The following is a 27,210-nucleotide window of genomic DNA, read 5'->3' on the forward strand; positions in this document are numbered from 1 at the left end:
ATTTTTTTCATTTTCTCTTTTTATTGCAACGCGTCGCAATCGTACGATTACGCGCGACGTAATTTACGAGGGGCACGTTCCTGCATTCAAATGCAACAATTTTGCGTAGTATTTTTCGAGATTCATACCCTGTAACAATATAAGGTCCGATATTAAAACAATTAAATTGAGGTTTTAACGTTTAAAGTGCACATGGTATTTATTTTGTAAAATACACAATAGTGTAAAAACAGTTTTTTTTTTTTAAATTATATCTAAAAGAATGCAATTTTCAAAAATATCGATTGTATTTTTTTGTTTTGTATTATCAACATCACTAGACATTGAATTCTGACGTATTTTGATTTATCGCCTTTCGTCATCGTTGGCAATGGTCGATGCATTATGTTAAGACGCAATAAATATCTTCGCGCTATTTGCACGCGAGTTTCGCGCATGTAAAGTTAGTCGGCCAACGCTGGTCTTACGTCATTAGAAGCGGCCAGGATGTATGAATGTGCGTAGCCGTCAAGTGGCTCGTCATTGACCGGCACAGCGTTGCGCGTCAATTCTACGCATTATCTGCATTGATTCTTATCTTATTAAAGATACTTTATTATTTGATAGCAATTAATGACCTATAATCATATCTAAATAATATTATTAATTATATAATTTATTTTTGAAAATATTTTATATATACATCTTGTTTGTTTTTTTTTTTAAATAATTAATTTTATATGTATTCTTTCATCTCAATTAATTCTGTAAAGCTTTAATCTGATTACTCTCTATATAAAACGAATCGTGAATTACGCGACGTCGCAGGAATAAATCAATTCAATTACGAAATACAATCCAATCGTAGGGTGATTCGTTCAAATAAGAGAATTGCTTGATTAATGAAGCAAGCTAGATCAACGAAGTTTCCGCGATAGATCTTTTCCTTCATCACATTATTTATCCCACTATATTATTTTCTCATTTACATTTTGAGTTTGTATCTTATTAATTAGTCAAATATAAAGAGTTAAGAAATTAGCTTGAAATTCAACAAAATTCGATTTATGTATCTCGTGTGTATCGAGGAATAATATTTTTCCAACGATTATACATGTCAATATTTATTTATTCGTCTACATTTGTATATTTGCAGGGACTCTTGGATAAGTACCTGATCCCCAAGGCTAGCAATGCCGAGAGCAAAGTATTCTACCTCAAGATGAAGGGTGACTACTACAGGTATCTCGCAGAAGTCGCCACTGGTGAGACCAGAAATAGTACGTATCGATCTTTTATTATACATGAAATCTTTCTCATGAAACGAATCGAAGCGAGCTCTCGAAATACGAGATTATTTTGCAATCGATATCGACGCGAATGTCAGCAGGCTGACAGACAACGTTTAAAATTATATTACGCAACGTCTAGCATGCTCGCAAAATTGCCGAAAATTATACGAACGGCCTCTCACTTCGATCGCGTTTTCAATTGCGTTCAATTCAAATAATATTATAATATTTATATTTATATTATACAATATTTATGTATATTATAAATAAAAGAGCTCTTGAGTGTTACTATACTAATCAAATAATTTACGAATCACATTTTTTTAAAGAGTTTGTAATTTTGTATAGTTTTACTGTATGCTATTATTAAATATTATAGTATTTATATATATATATATATAAGATATTACAATATTCATTTATTCCACTTCGAGAAAATATCTAGATTGCACGCAAGAGCAATTGAGCTGCATAGAACATAAGCAGAGTAAATAAAAAAACAATTCAAGAAATCGGTCAATAATTTTTATTAAAATAAAAAGGCAGTTAAGATTTTCTAATTAATTGGAGTTTCTTGAAAGCTATAACATATAAAAATTTCTTTCATTGTATTGTATCTCGAGATGCGATAAATCCATGATGTTACGCATCTCCTAAGTTCTAAGCAGCTCTTAAACCGATTGATATACGAAGCACCACTCGAAGCGTGCTAGTTCACGCAAATAAGACAAATAGACACGCTGATAATCCACGTAATATCCAGCCGTGGTAGACGACAGCCAGAAGGCATACCAAGACGCGTTCGAAATCAGCAAGTCAAAGATGCAGCCTACCCATCCGATCAGGCTAGGTCTCGCCCTCAACTTCTCTGTCTTCTATTACGAGATCCTCAACTCACCAGACAAGGCCTGTCAGCTGGCCAAACAGGTACACGTCTAGTGGATTAATCGTTATTTTTTTCTAGCAATTCTATAGGAGAGAGAAGCTTGATGGTGATGGTGGTGATGGTGCACAGTGGTGACAGAAACTTCGTTATACGAGCGATTTGCCGATTTCCATACCTATCTACCTACCTACTTATCTATCCATCTCTGTTCTACAAAGATCGGTATTTTTTTTCTAATTCGCTAGTTCGGCAAAGTCTTGAAATATATTGAAATTATTGCACATGGACAGTGACGTTAAAATTGAAATCTACTTGCAAAAAATTTGATTAGAGATAGAATCTATGATATATGATATACATTGCTAAATTGTATGAGATTATTTTAGTAACTTTTATGTACAGCAATTGAACAATTTGCATCTGGACGCATCCGATAAAATATGCAAATCAATAATCATGAGAAATAAACACTTTTATTTAATTTTTAATATTTATATTAACTATTGATTAACGCGCACAACGACTCAAGACACATGTGGCACATCGCGGTTGGTCCCATCGTGGAAGATCAGCGACGATTTATGGACACGGTCCGTTCAAGGTCGATGATACTTCGAGAAAAACGGCACGCGGTCTTTGTAGGACAGACGCGAGGAGAATCGTTGAAACTCGCTCGCGTTTTTCTCTCCTTTTATTCAGTTTTCATTCGTTTTTTCCTTCTGCGCCCTCCCCCTCTCGCACCTTTTCCCGGCGACAACGATTTATTACTACGATGGTCACAGCGTAGAAATGAGGTCGTGGAAGGTGTAATCTGAATAGAGGCTGATTTGCATTTTGCAGCGGTAGTCGAGGATTCGCAGAAGGCGTACCAGGAGGCGTTTGACATTGCGAAGGCGAAAATGCAGCCTACGCACCCGATCAGGCTCGGCCTTGCCCTCAACTTCTCCGTTTTTTATTACGAAATTATTAATTCCCCGGCTAGAGCCTGTCACCTGGCCAAGCAGGTTAGAGGGAGGATTGTGAAAAATTTGCGTTTGGCGCTTCAACGCGAAAAGTTTTTTCTAATAAATTCGCTCTTATGTACATTAACGCGCTCGTCGTCAAACCGCGTACGCGATAAGACTGCTGATAAAGAACACGGGGGAGAATTAGGGCATTATGCATTCTGATAAAAACATTTCTGCTAAAAACCAATTTTCTTCGTGGTTTAAGTAACAAAAAGAGAATAAAACATAATAAGTTGTATTTTTCTGTTAAATCTGATATTAGAAAAATAAATATTTTTATTTATTAGAGTATATATTTATAATTTTATAAATAAATAAAATAAATATTAAAATCGGAGAGATCAGCAGCCTTATTAATTAAAGTCGATACTTTTCTCGTGTATTAATTCTTCGCGTGTGACAGTGAATTTATCCCATTTATCCTTTAATGGCCCGTTTGATTTAATTCTAGCAGTGTTGATTAATTTTTGTATGAATGGTGTGCCATTTAATCTCTCTCCTTGATTTTCTCTTAATCTGCTTTTTTAAAATTCTTTACTAATACATATTGATATAAACTGATGTCTCCACTGGTGCCACACTAACTATCCTATACACATCACTCTCTCTCTATTTGTGTGTTTTAACATTTGCTACATAACAATTTTTCTTAGATAAATATAAAATACTTGTACATTTGACAAAATTTTTATAATTGTAATATTAATAGACTATTTAAGAGTTTATCTTAAATTATTATTAATTATCAATAATATATATAATTAAGATAGTTATTATTATATCTTCGTTTGAATATATTTCTAAATGATATCATTTTTGATTAATTTATTAGATTTAAAAATGGAATAATTAATATTAAAAAGTAAAGTTGAGAATAATATAAAGAAAATTGATAAGCAAAGAAACTGAAATAATAAAAATATCTGACACGTGTTTATTTTGGCAGGCGTTCGACGACGCGATCGCGGAGCTGGACACACTTAACGAGGACAGCTATAAGGATTCAACGCTGATCATGCAGTTGCTGCGTGACAACCTCACTCTGTGGACCAGTGATACGCAGGGCGACGGGGACGAGCCACAGGAGGGCGGCGACAACTAACCTTCCTAAGCTTAAGTCCTTTCTAAACCTAATAAGAACATCCTATTCTCTATCGTCCCCCCGTCCCCCTGAAGTGCTCACCCATATGTCCATCCACCCGGATCCATCCACCCATGTCCACCATGTCCTCTCGTCCCTCGCGCGTACCTCGTTTCCTTCTTTTCCTTCCTTCCTTCTAACCGCAGGCCTCCCTCTTCCTTAAATCTCTTTTCGAAAAACAAATTGGTCCTTTTCCACTCCTCTCTCTTTCTTTCTCTTTCTCTCTCTTTCTCTCTCTCTCTCTTTGTCCTACGACCGCACACTGCTGCCGATGCCACCGCCACAGCTGTTACGCCCGGTTCGAAAAACTCGAATGTAGAGAACACTCGAATCATCTATTTAAGCTCGATTGTATTCTTTTCGCGGATGATGCTAAGGAAAAGATACTTCTAAAGATTGAACCTAGACGCGGAATTGGAACTTTGTCGATATTCGGAGTGGATAAAAATTGTCGATTGTGAAATATGTATCGAGTAAAAACGCGCGCGCGAAGAGAGGCAATCATCGGCGAGGAGGAACGGTTGAGCTTTGTGGATCATTTAGTTTTTCTCTGGTACGAAGTTTCTCAGACAAAACGAAATCCTTGTTTGACCCATTTGTATGAGGAACAGGAATTGTGGATGAACAGAGGAAAGAACAGGAGGGAGACACATTCATACACATCTTCCCCTTCCCTGCATACCCTGTCTCGTCGATGCGCGCATCCCTCGGGTGATCATCGGTAACGCACATTACAAAAGAAAAGTATGCGCTAGATTATTCAGCTTCATGAGTAGCGACAAAGTGATATAGTACTAAAAGATGAATCACGACGTTAGAACGAGACATGGAATGCAGAGGACGACAACATACTATCATTATTCCCAGAATCTGTTCGCTACTTACCATTAAAAAAAAAAGAAGAGTGTAATGTTAGAAAGAACACGAAAACAAAAAATACAGGCAAAAAGAAATAACGCGGAGGTACGAGAAGAAGCGAAGAGAACGAGAAAATGAAAAGCACGCATGAATCTACTACATTATACCCAGTTGTCATTTAAATTAAATTTCATTGTCTAGCAAGTACGAATATTATTATACGAAGGGAAGAACGCAGGAGGAGAAAGGAGAGTAAAAAAAACAAATACATTAAGTTATTAAGTTCCAAAACGACATCAGTGGTGATTTGATTTTCACGCTCTCGCTGTTTTTATCTTTTTTATTCTTTTTCTCTTCTCCTCTCCGCAACATGATCATCACAATTTTCCACATTTGCATGCAATTTTTGGTATATATCTATTCTCTCGCATAGATTCCTTTCTTTTCCTTTCGTCACAATTGATGAAAAAAAACTTGGCGGTTACCTCCACGAATTTACTGAAGCCCGACAGTCTTATTTCCTTATCACGTTACAATTTTATCCGTAATTTAGACGCAGAGATGAACCAATCAGGATCGTCAATAGCGTACAAATAATTATTCTCATTATTACAATCGCGTAAAAAGAGAAGGAGAGAGCACGTTTCGTCGTCGTTATGCTCGCCGTCGCGATCATTCACACACGCTTCCAAAAATTTCGTGTGATCGTGGAATGAGATGCGGAAGGAGGATGAGCCGTTCAGTTTGCTATTGTCATCATCGAGCATGGAGATTATACACATTAGATCGTATATATCCTGATTCTGGCGTCTGAATCTTTCGACTTCCTCTTGCACTTTCTATTCCACACATTGCCTTTCGTCTCTTTCTCTCTCTATTATATTACACACGAGAGAGATTATATAATATATACACCACAGGATATATTTATCACTTAAGTAAACTCGTATCGTGATTGAGAAGAATGGAGAGAGAACAAATTATACGCACACATACACACGAATATAAATAATTGCATATTTACTTTCGTTCTGTGCGATGTTCATTTCCAAGGGTTCGCGAGAGAATACCATCGCGTAGAGTATCGAGATCCGGAAAAGCTCGCGGCACCTAGGTCCTCCGTCAAGGTGTACACATCGAAAGAAGTTGCTTATACATGTCTATTTGCATATGCAAATTATTGACTGGCTATGATAGATCGGGCGCGAAACAATGTATAGAATAAAATGATCGTACGTATTGAAATGAATTGCCTTTACATGTTAGTGATACATATATGGAGTGAGATGCAAGGCTTCATTCGACGTGTACCACGTATATCACGCAAATCATATCTGAAGCGTGATGTATTCCTATCGTTACTAAACTGATCTAAAAGATATATTCTTCACGTTATAAGAGAAGACTGCAAGAGACTCTAACAGGAGGTCAAAGACTATTCAAACACGCTCTCCATGTCGCGTTCGTCATCCGACGCGAAGAAAGAGAGAAAAAAAAGAAAATAGGAAACGAGGAGCTAAATATTCTCTTTCTTCTCGTATATATATGTATAATTAAGTATATGTATATACGTTGCTGACATCATATATATATACACACAAACGTACACGTACATCACGCTTATGTAATATCGCTATGAGAGACAGTTTCAACAAGTTAGTCGCTAATTACACGTGAATGGGTAAATGTTTTCCTATTGTCGTGTTGATATTTCTCGATGTATAATCGGTGTCTCTGTCGCAACAAGACTGTCTAAAAATCGCCGAGAACGTCATTTAATGTGTTGCGAAGAAAGAAATAGAAACACAGAAAGGAAATGGAGAATGGGACAGATCACGAATAGTGACAACATCCAAACGACGGACTTCTCCTATCCTCGCCTCTTTTTCTCAAACGAGAGCGAGTATGTAACATGTGTAATTGAAGTATTGTAATTTATCGTTGCCGCTTTCAATCGCAGTGAAAGTCGAGTTTGTTCTATTCTGACACACATTTTGCGACTTGCGTTCTTCATAGACGAGAGTCTTTTAGGATTGAGGCAAGGGATGAAGTAAAGATTAAGATACAGGCGACAAAAAAATTAAATATGCGGAACGGAATGATCCCGTTTGTTAAATTCCATTACGATCGATTTGAAGTTAAATCTACGCGATTTTGACATCACTTATATTTATTTTTTTTGTACATTGTCTGTATCTCGTGCTTTATCCTATCTCGATACTTGGCGTTGTAAAAGAGAAAAATCGAACGATAAAAGTACAGACGAGCAGTACAATTCCCCTTCCCTTGATCTTACCTCTATCTTTTTCCAGAATGTTTTGAGATGAAAGTTCAACGAGGGCTAATTTAGGCAGGACCGGGCGTGTGTGTTGTATGTGTGATTAAAAGTGGCAGGATGCGAAAACTGTCACGATGCATCAAAGGATAACGTTGATCGATCTCGCGGACCTTCCTTGAATATAACATCCTTCTCTTTTCATTCCTCCTTTCATTCTTTTCTCTTGGATCTATTTCTTTGTTTTTCCCAATCTAACATCAATCTATACCCCAATCGCTCACCTCCAATTCAACAAACCAAACGTTAACATTTTGTGTTCTTTTCATTTTCTGGATATTATAAATTTTCTAAAATAAACGTTATGTTTTTTTAATAATTCTAGCAGTGACTTTATACTCGGTCAGAAGGGACATCATCATCATCATCTACATTATCATTATCATATATTCATCATTATCATCATCGTCTTCATCGTCGCCGACATTATCGTTATGAGCGTCTTAACGCATAAATTCTTCGATCCTCTTCCCGCAATCTTTACCCAAGTAAGATACTCTCCTCCTCCTTCTTTTTTTTTTTTTTTTTTTTTTTTCAATTTGATCATCTAATCACGCATTTTAAGAGTAATTTGTTGTGCGAACGCGTATGTGACAATCGCGAGGGAAGCAACGGCGACGTGTCTCTTTAATCCAGTACGAAGTGTTTGGTCACGCGAATTCATGCGACTTTCGCCCGTAATCCTGATCCTTTGCACGTAAAACCGCATCCATCTATTCATCCATTTATCCACGCGACTGTTTTCCTCCAGTCATCCATTCTTCTCTCCCGTTTTCCTTCTACTCTACCATTTCTCTCTTCCCTCCCTCGGTCCCAAATTACGTTGTTCTATTTGTATTTATCATCAGCCCATCGTAATTGTAAATTATAATTATTATAAACGTTTACACGAAATAATAATAAATTCTGATAAAATGTCTGAGAAAAAAAACCATAACCCACACGGTTGTATTTTGCTTTGCGACGATAATGCCATTGTTTCTCGGAGGAGGTGTTTGCGCACGGTGACGATGTGTTTTTACGATTCACAGCAGACAGAAGTCCTAGGACAGAAGACGAGATTACATATTTGCATAATGCGCGGACTTTATCGCGAATCGTAGCGGGGATTTCTGCAATGTGTCTTATCAACAAGATATCTCATTGGATTGGAATGACTACTACCTCTTCGAGTTCGTGATCTACGATTCGCGACACTTTGAGACGAGTCAGCGTTTTACGCTTTTTATGAAGATAACGGAATTCGCGGAAAATCAAATGATCTTCCGAGTATACTTGGAACACGTAACATTCTGATAAAATTATTTATAAGATAACTACTCTCTCCTTAACTTTTATATATGCATATACACTGAACGTCATATATGTATAGATGTCTTAACACTTTAGAATTTTATAGGAATATTTTCAAAAAGAATGCATTATGTTTAAATGTCCAGATAATTTTGGTTTAATTTTATATTATAGAAATTTAAATATTTGTTTCGATTTCTTTTACAAAATATCATTCTGTCATTCTCTCTCTCTTTTCTTTTTCTTCTCTTTTCTCTCTCTCTCTCTTTCTCTCTCTTCTCTCTCCGTTTTATTTGATATCGATTATATGATATCAAATAAAGTCTTCAATCTTTTATAACTATTAACAATTAGCTTGATCTTTCACGACAGCTCAGGCGATGACAAAAGTTGCAGTCGCATCGACATAAAGAATAGAAAGAAAGAGAAAGAGAGGAAATAAAGTCCGACGAGAAAATATTCGCGTAAGGACATTGTATTGTTTGGCATAATCGAAGTTTAGCAATATCGGGAGAAATGAAAGTGCAAGCAGAGGATCCACAGAGACTCTTTCATGTATTTAAAATGCAAAAGCATATTTATTTCGATCGCTATTAAGGATATCATTGTACTAGATGTATATCCCTCGCTCTTCAATCTCCTTCGTCCCTTCCCCCTCCTATCCTTACCCCCTCACTCTTCTACCGCCCATTTTTCTTGTCGATGGTATATCTACACATATATTTGTATACACGACTTATGCATTATGTATACATACATACATATATATATGCATACACTACGAGAGACACACGGTAAATACGCGACGCGAGGTATATATATGTATATGTACGCGTGCCTTTTCCGACAAGAAAGGCCTACCTATACGATTAATCATGCTAAATTTTTTGCACAATTTATACGTGTAGCCGATACGAAATACGGTTTTTGCTAACGAGAGTAGCCGAACTACTACTTAATGCGAGCGACGAGACGCGAGAAGTGTCACGCGTAAGCGGAAGCGCGAGGAAGATAAAGAAATTTATGAAAAAAAATTCTCCAAATCGAACGAACAAACAAGCATTGTTCCCACCGATACTTGCGCGAATCGCAACCGCTCGTGCAGCCTCTTGTTGAGACCTAGATAGAGACGTATAGATCCAGCGAGTCTCAACCCGACAGCTCAGGTAGTCGCTCAGTGAAATCGATCGAGGTCCGAAGAAGCGAATAAAATTCGATAGAGAGCTTTTCGTTTGAGAGAGCGAAACTTGCCACGTTCAGGAACGAGGTTGAGAATCTTCGCGTTAGGTGTAGAATATACCATTTTCGTACGGTAGACGAGTTCCCGCGTAGAGACGACATTCCTAAGGATACTGGCGACAAAATTCGAAGGGATCGCTATTTAAGAGACTTGGAATTATACGAATTTAATTTTAGAAACTTGCCTGTTCTCCGTGATGTAAATTGTCTCTATTCTTACTGGAAGTACTTCCGATTAAGGATTTTTTTATTCGACTTATATATAAAACTAGAATGTCTAGAGATAAAGAGTGAAAGAGCAAATTAGTATATATAAGTATGATTGCGATATAATTAATTTAATTTTCATTTAATAGTTTATATGTATCATTAGTAAGCCACTTTTATTCGATATCTCTTTTTAATAATATTTATATATTAATAATATTTAAAATTATATTTTAATAATATTTAAAATTATTTCCAAATCGGTGCATTTTTTTTACGTGCTGCATATGAAATGACATATTGCATCAATCCGATTTTAGTTTTCGTCGAGCAAAAATGTTGATCCTTCTGTAACAATAATTAAACATTTTGATTGTGCTTGATTGCTCCGATTAAATGATCTGTCAATTGAGTGTAATCTTTTTCTCTCTCGATATTAAATCGTTATACGTGGCCTTCGATTTTGTCGCCGCGTAAACCTCTCGCTAGAACGAAGATTTTCCTCGGTTTTGCTCTTCTACAATTGTAGCCTATTTTTAGCTGTCGATCCGATCTTCGCTCTTCACCCGCTTCCCTACCCCTTCCTCAATCGATATAGATAAATGCCGTTTCAATCGAATATATTACACGTTAAATGGATTAACAAACAAAAAAAGATGACGCTGATTTGGCGGGGTGGTATTTGTAAATAAAGCTGTAAAAGCGATGAAACGGTGCAATCATTTCACCTGCATCAATCGCTGCATCGGTGTAGAAATAGAAGAAATAGAGTTTTTTAAAAATGGAATCGTCCCGCACATGCGCATGCTTTTATTTAACATATAAATTTGATCGAGAATTTATTCGACAGATATTAAATATTTTTCTGAGTATTAAATTAAAAATATTTAATAATTTAAAGAGGAAAAATATTTAAAAACATTTTACATTTTTAACATTTGCAAGAGAGATACTTTTATTTATCCGATGATTATCATTAATCTCGAAAGAATATTGGAACTGTTTTTAACAAATTACTTTCCTGGATATTAAATGACTTTACATTCTTTATTCATCGCGTTATATTGCACCATCACGGTTCACTTTGCGTCATAAAAAATAAAAACACATTGATTATTGCGCAAGAAAGTGTAATCTATTAAATTGAATTTTTTAATCTCTTGAAAAATTAAGAGAGAGAAACAACAAACATTTCTCCTAATTGTTTAACGAATTGTAAATAAAGTATACATTTGCAACGTTCATAAATCTTTATGAATAACAAGGCAAAAATCCTTGCCCGTTAGACTTTGCTCAGAATCAGACTATTTGTCAGATAGTTAAATGTTTTTCATCGATGAGCATATATTGCATTGTTCCTCTCACAGTCGGCCAGATATACAAAACTTAATCCTTCTTTTTTCTTTTCTTTAAATTGATTTATCACAGTTCCTGAGGGATAAATTTTCTTTCATTTATCTTTTGAACATTCTTGTTGAAAGTTTTCTAGCTAAGGGAAAGTGATTCTTCGATTGGAAAACTTTTTGAATAATCCACTAGTTAAAAGGTATACGTGTCTCGAGGCACATAAATCGCGTCTTGCGTTCCTTTTCACACGAAAGCATATCTTCGAAGAAGAACGTCGTCGACGATCAGTTGAAACATAGTCATCGCATTAAAAAGTGCTACGTACATCTTAAAGAACTTTCCTGTGCTTCTCGAGAGGCTTATAATCGAGCAATAGTAAAATTATTAAATCGAAGGAATTATTATTTTTAATAATGATATAAACGAGAGAAAATAGTCATCTTTAAAAATAGTGAATAAACACCTCCGAATCATATATTCAAGTGGACACATCTTTGGATACGAATTTTTTTCATCAGGTAAGTTTATTTTTTTCTCAAATGAATAAAAGAGTGAAAGTAAAATACAGAATAAAACAAATCGATCAATTTTATTGTAAAAAAAAAAATGAATTTTTATATTCGTTATTTTCTGTCTTAATTGTTTTTCATTATATCTAGCAGTTAAAACTTTGCTGTCAATATTGGTCGAGTGCACATTCTATTTTATTACGATATCAATTTATCGATTGCATGTATTTCAAACGCAATACAAAATTCTCAATCTTTATCACTCTCACAATCAATCTAAATTGGTTCGAATACGGCTTGATTGATTTTTACATATTGAAGCTATCATCGTAAAAATATTACGGACTCTTCGATGGAACAACAAGAATCTTCATCGTTCCTGTGGCAATTTCATGATTTTCGATGCTTACACAGGCAGATACTTACACAGGTAAGTCTGATATAAAATTTAGAAAAATGTCTCTCAATTTTATGAGCAAATAGAATTTTATTTCCATTTCTGAAAATTTAACTCTAATAAGAATCTTTTCCGGATGCTCTGCTAAAAGGAGGCATATCCGTTTGAACCTTCAAAAAATGATTTTATAAATTATTTTATAGATTTTTTTGCAGCGCAACGATTTGATAAAAAAATTTTTTTTACGGTATTAATACAATATTATCAAGTATTTAAATTTTTAGCTTAAAAAAAATTTTTTTTTAAAGTTATGCGAATATTTGCAGAGCTCCACCAATTTTAGATGGCTGCACGGTGTGCATGAAAACGTTCGTTTATCATATCTGAAATCAAAAATACAAGTTTTTTTTATTATTACATATTAGGTCACCTTCAGTCGGCCGAACGTCGTGGTAGAGGTGGTCGACGTCGGTTAGAGGATCAGAGGAACGTCGGCGTTGGTCGACAGTGGAAGAACATCGTCGTCGTCGCGATTGTCAGTCACGTTTTTTTCTGGTGAGTGTCTGTCGAGCCGCCCGTCGTCGATCGTCCTCATCGATCAATCGTCGTTTTCGAGCGCGCGACGCCCATTGTCGCCTGTCACCTGCACGCTACTGTCAATTGATCCGCGTTGAAGCGCGTCCCTTCGACAGCGTCGCTTCGAAATTGATTCACGTCATATTCGGTTGAGATTTTCGTCTATTTAGGTGCGGATGACATTTACTTAACGATCTTCTTTAGATGGGTTGAAAAGGTGCGTTTAGGTTAACCTAAGAACCTAGATTCTCCGCTGCGTTTCACGGAGCGATTACAGTCGTTCGATTGGGAGACTTTGGCGATTCACGTGACGTTCTGTAAATAGCACGGATTTTTAATTCGACGAATAATAATAGTCGCATAAGTGACATAGGTCAAAATTATTATAATTCGCGGCTTTCTTTTAACGATCGATTTCTTTATCTCGTTCAAGGTTTATGTGTCATATTTAACAAGAGAGTTATATAAAAAGAAACCAATTATCATCAATTATTGTATTTTTCATCTATGAAGTATTTATGTGTATATATGTATAATTGTGACACACACAATTGCATCTTTTCGCGCGAGAAGATGCAACTGCAATCGCATCTTTCGCGCGCGCGCGCGCTGCATGCTTTATCACGCTTGTTTTTTTGCAGGTAAAAATTTATGAACGAGAGATCAGAGAAACATACGTCGAGATTTCCTCTCTCATGCTCGATCACGCGACGCGATTTTTTTCGCGGAGAGGTCGCGGAAAGTTACGTGGTTCGTTGCACGTCGTCAAGCGTAAATTAGAACATCTTGTCACGAGACGACTCAAAGTGCGAGAAAATAGATTTTTACGATTCGACAGCGAAACTAGCAGTAACTTCGCAGTTGTACAAAGCCAGGCTCCGAGTTGTTGACACTTCTTCGCATTTTTTGAAACGCGGCCAGATTTCGTTCGCACACATGTCATTTAATTTTAAGACGCGAAGGCTCGCGTGTTGCAACGGCTAGGACTACCGAGACTATGTAACATGCTTCAATAATTTTTCCGCGCCATATATTATCTTGTCCGCCTTTGTTTTTCAATGGAATTCTGAAATCAAAAATACAAGTTTCTTTTTATTAAACATTTTAGTAGCTGTCTGTTATCCAAGCGTCTCTCCAAAATTTTAAAAAATAAAAAAATGGCGGCATGTTGAAAAGAAGTTCCGTTTTTTTTAAAAAGATCCATCTTTTCTTGTTATAACAAAAAATGAGAATTAAAAAAAGGCTTCGTTAACAGATGCAAAATCTTTTATTTCATGTATACCGTGCATGAAAATATAAATCTGCAAATATTCACGTAACTTCAAAAAAAATTTTTTTTTAAGCTGAACATTTTTATTCGAGTACTTAATAATATTGTATTAAAATAATATTGTAAAAAATATAAATATAAATAATATTATAAAAAAAATAAAAAGTTTTTGTAATATTTTTTATATTGCATCATCATTTCATTATTGCAAGAGATTGGGAAATATACAGAGTGTAATAAATTTTTAAACAAATTATTGAATAATAATTTATTTAAAAAGATAATTGATAAAGAGATATTTTGCAGTGTACTTCATTGTTTTCTTTATAATGAAATGAATTTGGGACAGAAGCCGTGACGTGATATGTATATAGTCTATTTTTATTGAAATAAGGTTAAAATTTGGATTGATTGATGTAAAAATTATTCTAATAGCTGGCGAATTTGTCTGGTGGAGAAAAATGTCTAAGAATTACAGAGCTATTCAGTGTCATTGCGCGGATGAAAATTATTCGGAAAGCGCGGGAAGTGATAGCGATGATGCTTCGGATACACATGAAAGCACTGCAGAAATACAGAAAGTAGATGCACAGGAAAGTTTGATCGACTCTATCAAAAGTACATCTTCATTAAGATACACTACATCCAGAGATCCTTCAGAAAAATCTTCTGCTGTTGAAGTGTTGAAGAAAGTCGACGCTGATAGAAAAAGCAGGATTAGTGTGCAAAACTTAAAACTTTCCTTGATATTTCCTAAGGCAAGCTTATGCTTGTTAATGTAATGTTATATATAATTTTTTTTCTTTTTTCCTTTTTTATTAAATATTTATGTAAAATAAATTTAGTGAAAAATTTAATTTTGAATAGATGTTCTGGAAGAGCACTTTTGAATCATTTGAACTTTTACCAACTGGTTCTTCGTTTGAGATAAAATTTGACACGATCGAGGAAGAATTTGCCAGAAGCCTGCGATTTCGACAATTGAAACAAAAAGTTGCGCGAGACTCTTTATTTCTCTTTATAATTTATTAATCTTCTTATACTTGCGTCTTTGTTCAATATAAAAGAAAAGAAACACTAATCAAACTGAGAAATTGTGTTATATTATCGTGTCTCTGAGAGAAAACGAGGATCTAATTTCTAAAAATATTGATATTAACTTCGTGCAATTTTTTTTCTTATTACAGAATTATAAGGAATACTGCGATACGATCATGGCTGAAGAGGCGCCATCTCAAAAGTTCATAAAACCTGGGAGTCATAAGGGTAAAAGCATTGCCGTGTTCACCAGCGGTGGCGACTCTCAAGGTATTTTTGAATAATCGAATAAATTGTATTTTGAAATATATAAATATAACTATTCCAATTATATAAATTTTATTGTTTATAGGAATGAATGCTGCTGTACGAGCAGCTGTAAGGATGGGTATTTATCTCGGATGTAGGGTGTACTTTATCAGAGAAGGCTATGAAGGTATGGTGAACGGCGGAAAAGACATCGAAGAAGCCACATGGTCGGCCGTGTCTTGCATCATCCACAAGGTAAATATTATAGAATGTTGCATCATATCACTCGTCCATGCGCGTTATTACATATTGCATCTTTCCTTCAGGGCGGCACAGTGATAGGCTCTGCCCGAAGTCAAGAATTCAGAGAACGTCCCGGTCGTCGAAAAGCCGCCAAGAACTTGGTTAATCTGGGTATAACCAATCTAGTGGTGATCGGCGGAGACGGTTCTCTCACAGGTGCTAATCTCTTCAAAGAAGAGTGGCCCGAGCTTCTAAAGGAACTCGTCGCGTCTGGTAAATAGATGAAGAATTGTTTATAATACATTACGCACGTATTTGATGCTAACATTGCTTTTCATTTATAGGAGATATAACTGTCGAACAGAGTGAGAAGAACAAACAACTACACATTGTTGGACTAGTAGGTTCCATCGATAACGATTTCTGCGGTACGGATATGACGATTGGTACTGATTCAGCGTTGCATCGTATCATTGAAAGTATAGACGCTATAGCTAGCACAGCTTACTCTCATCAGAGAACGTTTATAATGGAAGTTATGGGTCGTCATTGTGGGTAAGTGTATCTCGATTTTGTTATTGGGAGAATAATTTTATTAACGTTAAATAATTTTATATATTATTGAGCAGATATTAGTTTTCGAAAATGCAAAAAAAGGATTTGCGATATATTTTATATTTCAACGACAGGTTACAGTACACAAAATTAATACTTACATATCGTTATCGCGCCGAAACCGATGTAATAAGATATAAATAAATGGGCTACTTTCGACTAGGTATCTGGCTATCGTGGCTGCTTTATCTTCGGAGGCTGACTATGTTTTCTTCCCAGAATGTCCGCCTCCCGTCGATTGGCCTGAAAAATTATGTAGAAAATTAGAGCAGGCACGTCTAATAGACTTTTCGAAATTTTATAGAATTTTTAGATTGTATTGCTAATTATTACTAACTCGATCAAACATAAAGAGTGATTTTTGTATATATATGTCAGTTTTTGGACTGCTAAGTGTTCTGAGTTAATCTCGATCGTATACAACGTTCTAAATGTATATCCCTCTTCTGAATAATGACGTGAAGAGGAATGCGAACGAGAGATTTACTCACACTTTATTGTCGCGCATTAATTAATATAGAGCTAAATGTATATTACATAGAGAGTTATACATTTTCGATTGGTACTGAAGATAATTAGATGTCACAGAGTCTTTCAGGTACCTGTCAATAGCGTCAAGTATGTCTACAGAAGCCACCTATTCCTTTATTCCCGAATGTCCGACAAGTGGTGACTGGATCGAGGAGCTTTGTCAAGCTGTGCGACAGGCACGTTTCTCAACCAGTCGTTACTTCAATATATATCATTCAAATATATATTCAAAATTATACACATATGTAAAAGAGTTCGCCATATTCGTTTTTGCAGTTGAAATGCGATATTATTTCTTTGAGATATTTGATTATAGCCAGATTACATTTTTGTACATATAAAATTTTCTTCTTAACATTTTTATCATTAAAAAACACTTAGATTGTTCAAAAATTTATCGCAAGTATATTGATTACTATATTTATTCTTCAGGCGTGAGCACAGCTTTAAAAATTTATATAAATACATGATCATGATTGACGAGTATAGCATTATTTTATAAAAATATTTTTAAATATTGTATTGAGATAGAATTTTAGTTAGGTTTACAATATACCATTACAGTTATCTGGCTCTGGTGACAGCTATATGTTGCGAAGCTGATTATGTTTTCATCCCAGAATGGCCACCCGAGCAGGGGTGGCCCAACAAGCTATGCAAAAAATTATTGCAGGTTCGATAATTTATTTTTTTTTTAAATTTTTTAAGACAAGTATATTTATTTATATTTCCTGACTCTCAATCAACCTGCAAAATTAACAGCATACTTGCTTCTTGCAATTTATGCTCTAATTTTTTAAACAGTTGCAAGCTCTATTACAACTATATTTTAATAGCTTTCTTTTGATTTAATTACTTTTGGTTATAAATTATTTTTAATATGCTTTCTTTAAGATATTTTGCACTTAATATGAGAAACAATTATTTTGTAAAGTCAATTAAATGCATGCTATATTAAACTTATAACATCTTTTTAATGTTATGTGTGTATATGTAACACTATATATTAAGAAATATATTTACTTAAAAAGAGAAGTATGTGAAATGATATACAAATCAAATAATTAAGGCAAGAATTTTCAGAGTTTATATGATATTTTTTTTGTATTATTATTAATATATCATCATCAATATTGCATCTGCATATTATGCTATAGTCTTTAATTAGCTTTTCAATCTTCTTTTTTTTTATAGCTTATGCTTTTATACATATCGAAACAAAATCTTAATTTTGGTTTGCGAGAAAAATTTAAATTTTTTAAGACAAGTATATTTATTTATATTTCCTGACTCTCAATCAACCTGCAAAATTAACAGCATACTTGCTTCTTGCAATTTATGCTCTAATTTTTTAAACAGTTGCAAGCTCTATTACAACTATATTTTAATAGCTTTCTTTTGATTTAATTACTTTTGGTTATAAATTATTTTTAATATGCTTTCTTTAAGATATTTTGCACTTAATATGAGAAACAATTATTTTGTAAAGTCAATTAAATGCATGCTATATTAAACTTATAACATCTTTTTAATGTTATGTGTGTATATGTAACACTATATATTAAGAAATATATTTACTTAAAAAGAGAAGTATGTGAAATGATATACAAATCAAATAATTAAGGCAAGAATTTTCAGAGTTTATATGATATTTTTTTTGTATTATTATTAATATATCATCATCAATATTGCATCTGCATATTATGCTATAGTCTTTAATTAGCTTTTCAATCTTCTTTTTTTTTATAGCTTATGCTTTTATACATATCGAAACAAAATCTTAATTTTGGTTTGCGAGAAAAATTTTCATATATAATTTTCTTTTCAGGAAAGACTCACTGGTCAACGACTTAATATTATTATTGTGGCTGAAGGTGCTGTCGATAGAAACGGCGATCCGATTACAGCTGAAAAGGTTCATAAAGTAGTCGTAGAAAAATTACAGCAGGATACAAGAGTCACTGTTCTGGGCCATGTACAAAGAGGCGGCAATCCTTCAGCCTTTGATAGAGTTTTGGTAAGATTCTATAATATAGAATTTTTAATATCACCTGAAATATTAGAGTAAGTGTTATGATACTCATTTTTAAATAAAATATATATTCTTTCTAAAATAAATCTGTGCATTACAGGGATGCCGGATGGGAGCTGAAGCTGTGATGGCTTTAATGGAGGCGACACCTGAGACAGAAGCGTGTGTCGTCACGTTGGACGGTAACCAAGCCGTGAGATTACCGCTTATGGAATGCGTTCGTCGTACGAAAGCTGTGGCGCAGGCTATGGCCAATAAAGATTGGGATCTTGCTGTGAAACTTCGAGGAAAGTGAGTATCTCAAAAAAACATGTGTGTGAAAAATATGAAATATATCGATAAATGTGTGTAAATCTATTTACGTTTTTTCTGTATAGGGGGTTTGAACGTAACTTGGAAACTTACAAGATGCTGACTCGTTTGAAAGCTCCAGATTTAGATCATAATGCAATCAAGGTATTATCATCTACGTCTAATTTTATATTCTAATGACCCAAAAACTATGTATTATGCAGAGAATATTAACGTAGTATTTTAATATCTTAAACATTAAAGAGAGGTAGAGATATATATTGTGTCCAAGAGAAAATGCTGGGTCTTTAACATATAAAATAATAATGAATAATAATAATAAATAGCTTATTATATGTATTTGATACTGCTTCAGGAAATTAATGGCCGCGCATTAACGAAGGTAAATCAGTTTAGAACCTATAAAAGTCGCAAATATATGTATAATGCCAATGTGAAAGCAATCTCCCTAACGTACCTTTTTCCATTCCTTAGCAATACACTTTATGTGGACAAGTGAGTTAACGCACAACCCTCCTTTGTAATAGAGAATGTATGCCTAGTATTAGAGATGTATCATTTACCTTCATCTTACGATCGCTCCCAAAGACAGACGCAGCGATAGCATTATACGCTATTTAACGTGCAACGTCATCTATATTAAAAGCAGTCATTTAGTTTTCCGTGCATGACGTATCGTGTATCGATTTTCATCTCGTTGGTAATCTGCGGTTTTGTTACAGGATCATTATACAGTAGGAGTCATGCACATAGGATCACCGTCCTGCGGTATGAACGCAGCGGTTCGCTCTTTCGTGAGGAATTGTATCTATCGAGGTGATAAGGTGCAATATCGATGAATTCACAATTCTATCTACTTTTATTGCGCTCTTAATTCTATCTATATATCTCGATGTATTGTAGGTATACGGTATATGTGACGGAGTGTTGGGTCTTATGGCTGGTAGATTAAAATTGATGGATTGGCCATCTGTCACCGGTTGGGTCGCGGAGGGCGGCGCAAAATTGGGAACGAAGCGCACACCGCCCCAGGAAGATCAATTACCCATAATTGCTCAAAAATTGAAAGAGTTTGGAATACAGGCGCTGCTCATCATAGGTGGATTCGAGGTAACGCGAATCGCTCCGAACATTGTAGCGTTCAGCTGGATATTGGATTCTAAGGTCAACGTTGATAAAGTATATTTTTTTATTTCCAGGGTTATCAAACCGGTCTAACATTTTTCAAAGCGAGAGATAAATACGAAGAGTTCAGGATTCCTATCGCTATGATTCCTGCGACTATTAGTAACAATGTGCCAGGCACTGAATTTTCGTTGGGTTGTGATACAGCTTTGAATGAAATTACAGAAGTAAGTTATGCGATATGTTTATAAATCCGACACTTAAAGACTTAACGCTCAATTATATAACATTATTAATATTGTCTTATCTTCAGATCTGCGATCGTATTCGGCAATCGGCGCAAGGTACTAAACGCCGTGTATTCATCATCGAGACGATGGGCGGTTTTTGCGGATATTTAGCGACCGTTGCCGGTTTAGCCGGCGGTGCCGACGCGGCTTATATCTATGAAGAGAAGTTTAATATTAAAGATTTGAATCAAGATGTTATCGCGATGGCGGCAAAGATGTCTGAAGGTGTCGAGAGAGGCCTTATTATCAGGAACGAGAACGCCAACGAGAATTACAATACGGAGTTTATTTACAGACTTTTCAGCGAGGAAGGAAAAGGTTTATTCAGTTGTAGAAGCAACATACTCGGTATGTGCCTTCTTTTATCTCTTTTAATCGATTTTCTAATATTGAGATGCATTTATAATACAAAATTGAATATTTTATTATTATTAAATATCTTTCTTTATTTTTTCCAGGTCACATGCAACAAGGTGGCTCGCCAACTCCCTTTGACCGTAACATGGGAACAAAAATGGGCGCTAAGGCAGTTGAATGGTTCAGCGATCAGTTGAGAAAATGCACTAGCCCCGATGGCAAAACGGTCACTACAGCAGCTGACAGTGCGGTGATGCTTGGTATTATCAGACGTCAATATAGATATACACCGTTCACGGAACTTATCGAAGTTACGGATTTTGAGTACGTATTCGAGCTATTATACTATTTCGAGCTTTTTAACGAGTCGCTTTAATTTCTTACGTAATATAATAGTAAAAATTTCCTAGACATCGTATTCCGACGTATCAATGGTGGATGAAGTTGCGTCCACTGCTGAAAGTATTGGCGAAACACGAATCGACGTACGAAGAGGAGGGTCTTTACATAACCGTTGAAGAGATGAACCAACAGAAGGATCCGCCTCTCGTATGAATCGCGAAATTGATTACTTAAAGCGCCGCGTCAGGTAATACAGCGGCCATTGGAAATGGATATTACTGATCGTGTGAAAAGTAGTAGATGTTTATGATTAAGAGAGTAATCACAGTATTGTATGATATTATGATAATTTTATCGCTGCTCGACAAGAGAAACGAGAATCTTATATATATTTATTGGATCATGTATATCTGAAAAATTTGATTGTGTACATTATTATGGTTTTTTCATAGTAATGTTTATATGCTACATACGTCCACGTAGCTATTTATTTAAGATTTGGACGCACATTTTTTGAATATAAATAATTTGGATATGGCCATAATAGATGTGATCGAGAATATAGGAATGTACTTTTTCATTTTGTTCGGAAATCATGTTTGTGTCTTGAATGCTTTCCAACTCAGGTGAGAAATAGGTACAAAGGCAGTATCTGTGCAAAGTGCAAAGGTAAGGTATATTAAACATTTGAAAACAAAATATAAGAGCGGTATCTGTTGGCAACGATATGGTATTGTTACAGTATCTTATAGTGATGTTAAAAAAATCGCGTTGCGTATACATTGATGTATAGTGTGAAAGATAAATTAGAATCTATATATATATATAAAATTTTGTAGCGTAGCAAGATATACAATGTTCAAGCGCTAAATAACGGACTAAAATATTATTTTTATGAAAAATATGCAGGAACATATGGCTATAAATTGGAAACTAACGACGTGCAAAATTTACATTTGATATGCTACTCGAACCTAATACATACAGTCTTCGTACTTATATTTTAATTATCATAGATTTAGCAACTAAATGTTTATTAGCATCATTAGTGAATAGTGATATTATTTGTACATTTTTGATGTTTTGGACATTGTGAGTTACAGACTAACAGCCGCAAATCTTTTGATATTTCGTTTTTAACTGCGCGATATGTGAAACGTTTAATAAATATAATTGTAGCCTGGATCGAGAAGTAAATCAGATTTCAGAAATTTTTCAAAGAGTTTCACAGATCAAATATTCTGAACTGTATTTGTGGTCTACTAAGGTATAGGATTAAAAAAGTAATGCAATATTTTGCGTCGGTGAAAGTGTTTATCCTTCGGTTTAGCGTTACTCGCGAAGCTATAAAAAGCTATTGGAGAATATACCTGTCTACCTCAAAACATAATTTTGCAACGATGAACGAACGACTCGCAGGAGAGAAATTGATCCGAGTCGCGCGTTATAGTGTTGCACGTAACGTTAAAGGGAAAAATTTGCTAAAATTTAAGATTTGTGTGACCACAAAGGTATTTAGATTTAATTCTTTTTCTCTTACTCTCTCCCCCCCCCCCCTCTCTCTCTTTCTCTCTCTCTCTGTCTCTCTCTGTCTCTCTACTCGTATATTTATCTTTCGAGAGAATTGTGCAAGTATTAATCTCATAATTGTTTTTTTTTGACGTATATAATGTAGCGTTTGTCAGGTGTCCTCACCAGATTTTAGAACGAAATAATTGCATTCTCTGGTGCAATCGCTGAAAATTATGTCTTGTGCAAACTCTTATTCTACATATTCGTGAATTTACTTAAGCGTCGAAATAAATTGCCGATTTGTGATTTTAACAAAAATACGTGAAACAAGAATATACGAAGAAACTTGTGCGTGATATCTGCATTATAATATCCTCAACGTGGATACTCGCGTCAGAATAGCGGAGTACGTAACACAATTTTCATTACAAATGCTGCTACTTAGCACTTGCAATGCGACGATATACATTTAAGATTTGGCTTTAGTAGATTAGCGTATTTGATATGCATGTGCTGCATAAAATAAATAATAAAATTTTGAAAGTACAATGATACGCGCATGATATTGCGTTATGATTTATTCGAGCTAGAATACTAATGTAGATTATTATATGTATATGTAAAAGAAGTTATTCGACAGATCGCGCTTGTTCAAAATCGTTACAAAGTATATGTATATGATCTACTAATAGTGTACGATAGATAAAATAGTTCTTGTTGAAAGGCAACTTGAATAATATCGCTAATACGGCACCTGTTTAAACGCACGTAGGAATCTTTAATATCCTATCAAGAGAGGCTAAACTATCAAACAAGACTAAAGTGCGACAAGATAGAGGAGATACGCGAAAGCCTCGTCAATTATCTGTGCATAAAACCGTATTTTTATTATTATCTGCATCGGTACAGTTTATGCACATTCTTATAATAAATATTTTTATTTTAGGACGATTATTTGACAATCAAATATATATTCAACAGTTCTTAAACATCTTTTATTTTAATATATAAGTAATAACGGATCAAGATGTTTAATTAAAATTTAAAATTGAATTATAATTAATATATTCGATACACAAATTATATATCAAACTTCTGCTAGTACAAATAAAAATCATGTTGATATTTAATATCATTTGATATATGGGATATTTAATTCGTACTCGTGTGTCGGTTAAGATATATGTATATATAATTATCGAGTACTCTGTATATCGCATTCTACAGATGTGTAAGCAAAAATGTACAAATATAGTATTTGTATAATGTCAAGCTGTTATCTGCCCATCACGTAGCGCAATAAGGGTGTATAAGAGAATGAGAGAGATATATATTATTTTTAAAATCTCAGAGATTATATTTTCGACTCATTGTTGATCAATGAATTTACATTTTTTGTCCACAGCATATATGTATAGTATTATATACACATATAGTTACTGTAATATATATATATATATATATTTATTTTTCTCTCTTTTTTTCTCTCTCCGAGACATTGAATTATCGCGACGTTATCACACTGCATTCTGCGCGACGCGATGCGTTAAAGAAATATCTGTATCTGTACTTGCCGCAACAATTTGAAACTTTGCGCGGATTGATCATTGCGATAAATGTTGTAAATTAAAAAAAAAAAGAAACACGACTATGTATTACCACGCACGAGAGATGTTGTATTCATGTCGTAAAATAAATTATATCTTCTAAATATGTCACTTTATTCCATCTCTCTAATATTTATATATGTTTTTTTTTTCTATAATATTTTTAAAATATATTATATCACTATAATCGTATTTATTCGTTATATTTTGTATACTAAGAATTGATGAATATAAATGCATTTTTATTATTATTAACTATATGCTTATTGCTTTTTACTTTGGCCATTATATTTCTTGAGAGAGCGTTAGGATACAGCTGATTTTTCAAACTACACAAGTATCTGTAAAACTCTGTCTTTCGTCGATATGATATAAGCGATTGCATAATTCTTAATATTTTTTGTATTATCGTGCAGTATTTTTTAAAGTTCACTTACAAAAACCACGTTTTATAATATATTTCAAAATATAAATTGAATAAAAAGAATGCGTCTTGCAATAATCTTTTAAATTTTTAAAACCCTTAAAAATTTCATGGAGAGAATTATTAAGAAAATATATTTCGAAGAAATCAGTAATGCAGTTTACGATCAAGTAATATGCGTCTTTTAATAAGCTTAAAAATTCATTTTTGGGATATTAGGAGAATATATTTCACAAAGAAGTATACTAGTAGTAATATAGATCACGGGTATTAATTTTGTGTTTTTAAATATCCACGAAAATTAGGGTCTGAGTTAGTAGGAAAATATATTTTGCAAAGACATGATAATGGCGTTCACGAGCGGCAATGTGTCTTAAAACGCTCGAAAATACTCTTCTGAATTATCATATGCGCTAGAATATCAAAGAAGCGCGATCTTGTTCCTACTTTCTGATTGGTCGGTTATAGCCGCCATGTCGGGCCCGCAACGTCCCACGTGTAGAACTGTCAATTAAATATAGTTAGGTTAGGTCACGCATCGACGTGCGAGCTTGCGGGCCTAAGATGACGGCTGCAAGATGGGGGTAAAGTTCACGCTTCTCTGATATTCTTGGCCTCTAATGATAAGTTCGCTGACTGTGCACACTGCACTCAATTTTGTCGGTATGTGAAATGAAAGATATGCATATTTAGATTAGAGCGAGAAAGAAGCAAGATACAAAGCATAGAAATCGCGGTTAGAACGAACAAAACACGCAGACGCATTTCTTTTTTCCTCCACAGATACGCAACCGGAGATATTTTTGTCATACGGTAAGCTGAAATTTAATTTTTCACATCATATTAAATCCTTCATCCTTAATACATAAGATAATTAATCCGGGCTAGTCACGATGTTTGTATCACGTTGATAAAACACGAAATGACGTAATTTTCTTTTCTTTTTTTACTTCTTCCGAATTCCGATCACTTGATGCATAGTTAAAAAGGCGTAGTTAAAATCAATGTTGCAACGAGTATTAGATATTACGCACGATGACGCATCGCCAATAAATTGATAAAATGTATCATTTCGGCACAAGAATTGTGCCTTTGATATAATTGCAAACGCAGTTGCAGTTCATTTGCAGTAAATGTAGGTAGATATTCAATATAACTAGCGCGTTTTTTTATGTGAAATTTGGTATATTGTTTTTAGTCTAACCATCATATTTTATATAAGTCGAATTTTTTAGAAAAATTGACTGATGTAGCTTATTGATTTTCTGATTGGTGCGATATAATTTTTATTTGTATAAAATTGTTGCAAGTATATATATAGGTATATAAACATCAGAAAATATAGATTTATTTATTAGACTAATGCGACTGATATAGATTTATTAGTACTTACAGTATTATTTGCTTTGCTAATTTATAATAAATAATACTGATGTAGAAAAATATTAATATTGAATCATTTGTTTAATATATTTTTATTAATTTTTATTCAGGTTGATTAGGAATCTTGATTGAACATACACAATCACATACGCAAAATATGGATTCAATGGAGCATAAAATACCCAAAGTTAAATGTCAAACATCCAATGTGGGGAACAATGAACCTTTATTTAAATTAGACGTGCCAGTTACCATACCTCTAAATATAAGTTCAACAAATAACTTTAATGTTAATGATGAAGATAGTTTATCTTTTGTAGTGCTAGGTAAAGATTCAGTAGATGCAACTCAGGCTTCTGTATTAGCGTCATATGTTGACATTCAGCAGAAAAGCATGTCAATTGTATGTATATTAGAATATTATTTGATTTGATTTGATTTGATTTAAGTTTATTTTTTATAGAAAGCAAGAATATAAATTTTTTTGTAGGATTATACATCGATAGTTTCGTCACTGAGCACAGATGAGATGCAAAAGAAATTGACTGATATGTTGCAAGAAAACGTGAAATTAAAAGAAACGTTGAAGCAAAACACTTCAGCCATGAAAGAACAATTTAATACATTGGCAATGTGGCAAGAGGAGGTGATGAAGGTTCATGAGACTCATAAAAAAAAGTTTGCAGAAACTAGAGAGCTCGTCACTCATCTTCAGAAAGAAAACGCTGAACTAAAAACTAAACTATCACAATTGCAACATACTGAAAGCATGGGATTTGAGGTACATAAATAAAAATGTATTTTATATATATAT

General features: G+C 34.3%; 3 protein-coding genes across 13 annotated transcripts in view; all 3 read left to right on the forward strand.

The window, feature by feature from the left end:
* The window catches only part of LOC115239813 (14-3-3 protein zeta), a 27,512-nt gene extending 19,083 nt beyond the window's left edge, over positions 1-8,429 (forward strand). Inside the window, exons 3-5 of one of the 2 annotated variants that reach the window (XM_029814571.1) lie at positions 1,136-1,259; positions 2,998-3,161; positions 4,111-8,429. In XM_029814571.1, the coding sequence (XP_029670431.1) occupies positions 1,136-1,259; positions 2,998-3,161; positions 4,111-4,266 (444 nt within the window). In that variant the 3' untranslated portion in view covers positions 4,267-8,429. Of the gene's footprint in view, positions 1-1,135; positions 1,260-2,034; positions 2,199-2,997; positions 3,162-4,110 lie in introns of both variants that reach the window. The other variant, XM_029814570.1, reaches the window with a different exon arrangement.
* A 2,655-nt stretch (positions 8,430-11,084) lies between these two features.
* Positions 11,085-24,249, forward strand: LOC115239812 (ATP-dependent 6-phosphofructokinase). 7 transcript variants are annotated; one of them, XM_029814564.1, is made up of 18 exons: positions 11,085-12,102; positions 12,415-12,523; positions 15,524-15,644; positions 15,727-15,878; positions 15,950-16,139; positions 16,211-16,421; positions 17,577-17,685; positions 18,841-19,029; positions 19,145-19,335; positions 19,422-19,500; positions 19,712-19,738; positions 19,831-19,851; positions 20,079-20,180; positions 20,260-20,466; positions 20,556-20,708; positions 20,795-21,119; positions 21,230-21,452; positions 21,539-24,249. In XM_029814564.1, the coding sequence occupies exons 2-18, from the start codon at positions 12,446-12,448 to the stop codon at positions 21,681-21,683; spliced, it is 2,523 nt and encodes an 840-aa protein (XP_029670424.1). In that variant the 5' UTR covers positions 11,085-12,102; positions 12,415-12,445; the 3' UTR covers positions 21,684-24,249. The 7 variants fall into 7 exon arrangements, with proteins under 7 accessions (XP_029670424.1, XP_029670423.1, XP_029670425.1 ...); XM_029814563.1 differs by lacking the exon at positions 17,577-17,685 and adding an exon at positions 16,645-16,753 and having other exon boundaries at positions 21,539-22,027; XM_029814565.1 differs by lacking the exon at positions 19,831-19,851 and having other exon boundaries at positions 21,539-22,027.
* A 1,303-nt stretch (positions 24,250-25,552) lies between these two features.
* Positions 25,553-27,210, forward strand: part of LOC115239820 (NF-kappa-B essential modulator-like) — a 6,261-nt gene continuing 4,603 nt past the window's right edge. For 2 of the 4 annotated variants that reach the window (XM_029814590.1, XM_029814587.1), the window contains exons 1-3: positions 25,555-25,826; positions 26,507-26,799; positions 26,887-27,177. In XM_029814590.1, the coding sequence (XP_029670450.1) occupies positions 26,554-26,799; positions 26,887-27,177 (537 nt within the window). In that variant the 5' untranslated portion in view covers positions 25,555-25,826; positions 26,507-26,553. Of the gene's footprint in view, positions 26,149-26,506; positions 26,800-26,886; positions 27,178-27,210 lie in introns of all 4 variants that reach the window. The other 2 variants (XM_029814588.1, XM_029814589.1) reach the window with 2 other exon arrangements.

Source organism: Formica exsecta, unplaced genomic scaffold, assembly GCF_003651465.1.
Source record: "Formica exsecta isolate Colony F162 unplaced genomic scaffold, ASM365146v1 scaffold395, whole genome shotgun sequence".
NCBI classification, from domain to species: Eukaryota; Metazoa; Arthropoda; class Insecta; order Hymenoptera; family Formicidae; genus Formica; species Formica exsecta.

Bases quoted from the DNA above. Each gene is read 5' to 3' on its own strand.
- LOC115239812 (XM_029814564.1), top strand. From the start codon at position 12,446: ATGGAACAACAAGAATCTTCATCGTTCCTGTGGCAATTTCATGATTTT. The intron at 15,879-15,949 runs GTAAATATTATA...TCTTTCCTTCAG, and splicing joins TGTCTTGCATCATCCACAAG to GGCGGCACAGTGATAGGCTC. The intron at 21,120-21,229 runs GTATGTGCCTTC...TATTTTTTCCAG, and splicing joins TTGTAGAAGCAACATACTCG to GTCACATGCAACAAGGTGGC.